Source organism: Nicotiana sylvestris, chromosome 9, assembly GCF_000393655.2.
Source record: "Nicotiana sylvestris chromosome 9, ASM39365v2, whole genome shotgun sequence".
NCBI lineage: Eukaryota > Viridiplantae > Streptophyta > Magnoliopsida > Solanales > Solanaceae > Nicotiana > Nicotiana sylvestris.
In genome coordinates, this window is record NC_091065.1 from 175,479,684 (window position 1) to 175,485,258 (window position 5,575).

Here is a 5,575-nt window from a genome sequence, read left to right on the forward strand (position 1 = left end):
TTGGATTTTTGTATGGTGCCTATGATAAGTAAATGTGAGGTCCTTTACAGATCATGGGTGTACTGAAAGGTGTAAGCTTCCTGATAAGAGGCTTTAAGGAAAGAATACATATCCACCTTAAAGGTGAAAGATAATGAGAGATTCAGAAGATAAATACAAGTTTCAACAAGCAAAAGAAGCAAGATGAAGAAGAGTACGAGGCGCCCAATTAATGAAGGGAAACAGTGTTTATAATTCAGGCAGAGGAATATAAGCTTTTTGAGTTATATTCAACAGTAACAGAGGTATGTATAATTGGTCATACCCATCTCAATTATGCCATATGGGGGGCTAACATGTGTAGTTTAAGAAAAGGACGGAACATCAAGATCCAGCGGGGGTTAGAGTAACCCAAAATGGTGAATGGATTGTTTGTGTTAGTTGACATTGCCGAAGGATATTGAAAATGTGCTAATAGATCTCCTTGTGAGACACCTAAATGGTGTACTCCAGAATATTACAATTAGATGTGAATACTAGCATGAAAAAAAATCAGAAGATAGGCACTGAAAGCCTGGATGGGATAAATATTACCTTAATGTGACTCTCGTCCCTAGTAGATATAGGAAATTGAGCAACCCGAAGAGCCGATAAATGAAGCAAGGAGAGCTAAAAGCGAAAGAATGTCGTGTTGAAGTTTTCACAAGAAAAGGGATATGCAGAAATATTAGCAGAGTAATGAAAAGAGAGATAAGTATAATTCATAAGGTGCGATATATAGATAACGACGGTAGGAAAAAAAAGAAGAAGAAATGACGGTATTAAGAGTCTAGTCAAGTGAATGAAGAGACGAGAGGTGATAGGCCTTAGGACGACAAAAGGGTATAGGCCATGAAGTCATGTCCTCATTTTAAGAAGTAAGTTTGTGACTCTAACGTGATTACCAATAGGAAAAGCTAGACCCCAGAATAATAGAGATCAGTATGGGCCGGTGAACAAGATAAAGTAAACATGAATTAGGAATTTAGTGATTTGATAATGGGCGACATCATGAGAATTTCAAATTTTGTGCCAGCAATAATAGAATAGACAACAGAAGAAGATTCATGAGAAATTCAAAGAATGATCATTCAGGAAGACGCTTCCCTAAAGCAAGCAATGTGAGCAAAGTTAAGCTTAAGCGACTGTATGTGCCAATTACACTAAATGTCACCATCGCGAGTGAGGAATTTTGTTATCCTTGGTACAAAAGGATTACCGCAAGTTGAGTAAGGGCTATTGATAATGGGAAAGGACACCAAAGATGAAGTGGAAAAACATTTGTAGGCAAGTCGTCATAGCTCCAAGTCTTAGCACTCCCCTAAAGGGGGAATATGGGAAAGGTTATGGCGTTATATATGCACCACCACCTGATCAGCTGGTATACGATGATGATTTTGCCTACAATGGCCGATATGATATGATGGGATGCCCTCAGAGGCTGATGATGTTATGAAACATGTACCTACGCACGACATGTCATTCATACACATATGCATGGAGTTAAAAGTAATTTATGATTTACTAAGTAATTCAGACTTACAGGTTGAGTCATGTACTTTATATGTCTTCCATGTCTCTTATGTATTTATTTATATGTCTTACATACTCGGTACATTATTCGTATTGACGTCCCTTTGCCTGGGGACACTGCGTTTCATGCCCGCAGGTCCCAATAGACAGGTCGAGAGCCCTCCAAGTAGGCTATCAGCTCAGCAGAAGATGTTGGTACACTCCATTTGCTTCGGAGTTGCTCATTTGTTTGGTATGGCGGGACTCTGTTCTGACCTTTATGGCATTTATGTATTCTTAGAGGCTTGTAGACATGTGTCGTGTATATAAAAGATTGTACGGCCTTATCGGCCTATGTTTTGAGTTTATAAATGATTATGTTGGCCTATTAGGCCCATATGTCACGTGTATATGATGATGTAATAAGAAAGATACGTCACATTGCTACTCGGTCGAGTAAGGTACCGGGTGCTCGTCGCGGCCCATCGGTTTGGGTCGTGACACGAGGGACCCCTCTCGGGATATGGTTGTAAGGGGGGAGATCCCTTCTTTACCAATCTATCACCTCGTGGATGAGTCCTCTAATGGGTAAAAATATTCGTTGAGAAAAAAGAGGTGGATAGAGCTCGAAAAGAGCGTGGTCGTTGATACCGGCAAGAGTAGGACGGGTACATTGGAGACGGCACTGGTACCCATGTTTATGGACGATGCCATCTTGGTGGGGAGGTCTCCCCAAATAGAAGGGGTTTATCAATGAGAGGGGTCTGCGCGTTCCATTGAGGGTGGCGCATCATCCACTGCAGCGGGGGTTTAAGCCCAGAGGGCAATGGGTCAGGCTCTGACGTTGACCCAGGGGATGTTAGCGAGTTTTTGGAGCATCATACTCACGTATGGTTTAGAATAGAGGGTTCTAATCAACACATAGTCCTTCCTAGGGACTACGACTTGCTGTCGGACTATGATCAGGTGGCATCCATTTTTGCCCCTTTGTGTGTTGCCCCTAAGAGCGAGGCACTTAAAATGATGAGTGATGCGGAGTTTTCTCGGAGTGTTTCTGGCATGGCTCTACGGGTAAATGTCTTTCTTTTTATTTCATCGTTGGATATGCGTTACTATTTTTGGCTCATTTGTTCTAACTTTACTTCTTGTGCTATACCCTCATCATGGAGGTCGAGCGTGAGCATCGGGAAAGGAGGAGGATGACCATCTATGAAAAGATGTCTTCCAAGTACCAAGAATATCGCACCAAGCATCGTGCGATGGTCGACATCTACTATCAGGATCGCGACTTCCAACTGTTCCTTGAAGGGCTCAAGCAGAGGGAGGATCAACTGGCGCGTAAGGTCAAGGAGTTGAAGGAACGAGATCAGGACCTTATGAAGGCCATTTCCCGTAGCAGTGAGCCTGAGGCAACCCTCAGAGCCAGGGAAGATGAGCTCGAGCTAAATAGGGGAGTAGTGGCCAAAAATGCCGACCTTCAAGAAAAGGTAGCTAGTTTAACTACCGAACTGGATATGAATACGGTTGAGGTCAATGAGCTTAAGGGTGAGTTGAGTGTGGATGTTGATAGATTGGCCCATGCTGAGAGGGAGAGGGTGACTGCCATTTCTGAGGTGGCGGTTTCAGAAGACGCCCTCTGTGTTTATAGGTTAGAGCGGACTAAAGAGATGGAGTCATCTGCTCTTAAGACAGGAGAACTTGAGGAGCGTATTTAAGAGTTAGAGGCGGAACTGTCTGCATTGAACAAGCAAGTGGATTCTTTGAAAGCGGAGGACGTACGACGACAGTCGCAGCCTTCTACATCTTATGCTCCAGTTGACCCTGTCGTTCCTTGACATTTATATGAGTTGTGGGTTCATGTCGAGGCTCAGCTTGATGTGTAAAGGTTCTTCATGTTGATGGGATGTACGCGCCAAGGCTCGTGTAGATCGTGAGGCATGCGGGTACGATCATCTCACATCTGACGGAGATGATATTAATTTTGATGATGCGAACACACTTGCCTCTAACTTTTGGTACAAAGATGTGTATGCCACCGAAAATGATGTGTAGTATTTGTTTTGTACTTACTTTTTTCTTCATGATTTTTGTAAGGGCATCTTTGAGCCATTTGTAAAGACAAATATTTGTAACATATTTGTTGTAAATGAAGGTCGTTTTGGTCGTACATCTCTGAGTCATTTCCTTTCTTTGGTTTGTTTGACAATGACTTCTCTCGCAGTTCCGTCACTCCGACGCTTTGTTGAAATACTAAACTTATTGTATTGAGTTTAGTTGAACTCTTTTCATTAGCAACGACCTTAGCTGTAGGGATATTACTTCCGAGTTGGTGCCGGAATAATGCCCCGTCGTGGTTTGAATGAAATTGAACAATTTTTTCTGACGATGGCCTTGACCATTGGGATGTTACTTTCGAGCTAGTGCTGAAGTAATATCTCGTCATGGTTTGAGTGATATCGAACTCATCTTTTTGTCGATGGCCTTAGCCATTGGGATGTTACTTTCGAGATGGCGCCGAAATAATATCCCATCGTGGTTCGAGTGATGTTGAACTCATTTTTTTCGATGGCCTTAGCCATTGGGATGTTACTTTTGAGCTAGCGCCGAAGTAATATCCCATCGTGGTTCGAGTGATGTCAAACTCGTTTTTTGTTAATGGCCTTAGTCATTGGGATGTTACTTTCAAGCTGGCACCGAAGTAATATCCCGTCATGGTTCGAGTGACGAACTCATTTTTTTTTGTCGATGTCCTTAGCCATTGGGATGTTACTTTCGAGCTGGCGCTGAAGTAATATCTCGTCGGGGGGTGGCACTCTATTTTATTTGTTGGCATATCGTGGATGCCATTTTCATTCATACATTGGAGACGCGTGTTGATTTCGTATACATAATGGAGTGATTTTATTCATATGTCGGATATACATGTCGATTTCATACATATAATGGAGATTATAGCTAGTCCCTTCATTGCTCGGTCGGGAGATGTAATCGGTAGACGGGGCAATGAACAATACTTCGAACCTCGAAATGTCCCCCTTGTCGCCTCATTAATAACATCCCCAAGAAAACCCGATTGGTACAAAACCTGGCAAGTGAAAAAGAGTACGACTTGGGCGGTGTCTTTTTTCAGAAGTGGAAGTACTTGAGGTGGGCGACATTCCAGTTATTTTGTAATAGTTTTCCTTCCATTATTTCTAGTTGGAATGCTCCTTTACTTGTTATTGTTGTGATTTTGTACGACCCATCCCAATTTGTTCCCAGTTTCCCTTTATTCGGGTCCTTCGCTGCTTGTGTTTTGGCCTTTAGTACGTAGTCCCCGACTCTGAGTGGTCGTACTTTGTCCTTCTTGTTATAGTACCTTTCTGCTTGTTGTTTTTGGGCCACCATTCTTATGTGTGCTATATCCCTTCGTTCTTCGACCTCATCCAGGTCTTGTAACCTGCTTTCGTCGTTGCTTAATCCACTCTCATTGGAGTATCTCAGGATAGGTTCCCTAACCTCAACGGGTATGACTGCATCGGTGCCGTAGACCAGTGAATATGGCGTCTCACTTGTGCTAGTTTTCGGCGTTGTGCGGTAGGCCCATAGCACCTCCAGTAGCAGTTCCGGCCATAGCCTTTTGGCATCTTCAAGCTTTTTCTTTAATATGTTTAATATTATTTTATTAGAGGATTTTGCTTGACTGTTGCCGACAAGATGATATGGCGTAGAGAGTATCTGCTTGATATGCCATTTTTCGAAGAACTCAGTCATCTTTTTCCCGACAAACTACGGTCCGTTATCGCAACTGATTTCTTTGGGGATGTCGAAGCGGCATATGATGTTTTTCCAGATGAACGTGATGACTTCTTGTTCACGTATTTGAGCGAATGCACCTGTTTCCACCCATTTGGAAAAATAGTCAATTAAAACCAAAAGGAAGCGTATCTTACCTCGCCCTGGTGTGAGGGGCCCGACGATATCCATCCCCCATTTTATAAATGGCCAAGAGAGAGGTGACGGAATGCAAGTGCTCCAAAGTTGCTACCAAAACGTGATGTTGGTC

At 42.9% G+C, this 5,575-nt stretch overlaps 1 protein-coding gene across 1 annotated transcript; it reads right to left on the bottom strand.

Annotated features, from left to right (window-relative positions):
• Nucleotides 1–4,656: 4,656 nt before the first annotated feature.
• LOC138878627 (uncharacterized) lies at nucleotides 4,657–5,283 on the bottom strand. Its single transcript, XM_070158319.1, has one exon. The coding sequence runs from the start codon at nucleotides 5,281–5,283 to the stop codon at nucleotides 4,657–4,659; it is 627 nt and encodes a 208-aa protein (XP_070014420.1).
• Nucleotides 5,284–5,575: the final 292 nt, after the last annotated feature.

Coding starts and splice junctions, on each gene's coding strand:
- LOC138878627 (XM_070158319.1), bottom strand. CDS start 5,283: ATGACTGAGTTCTTCGAAAAATGGCATATCAAGCAGATACTCTCTACG.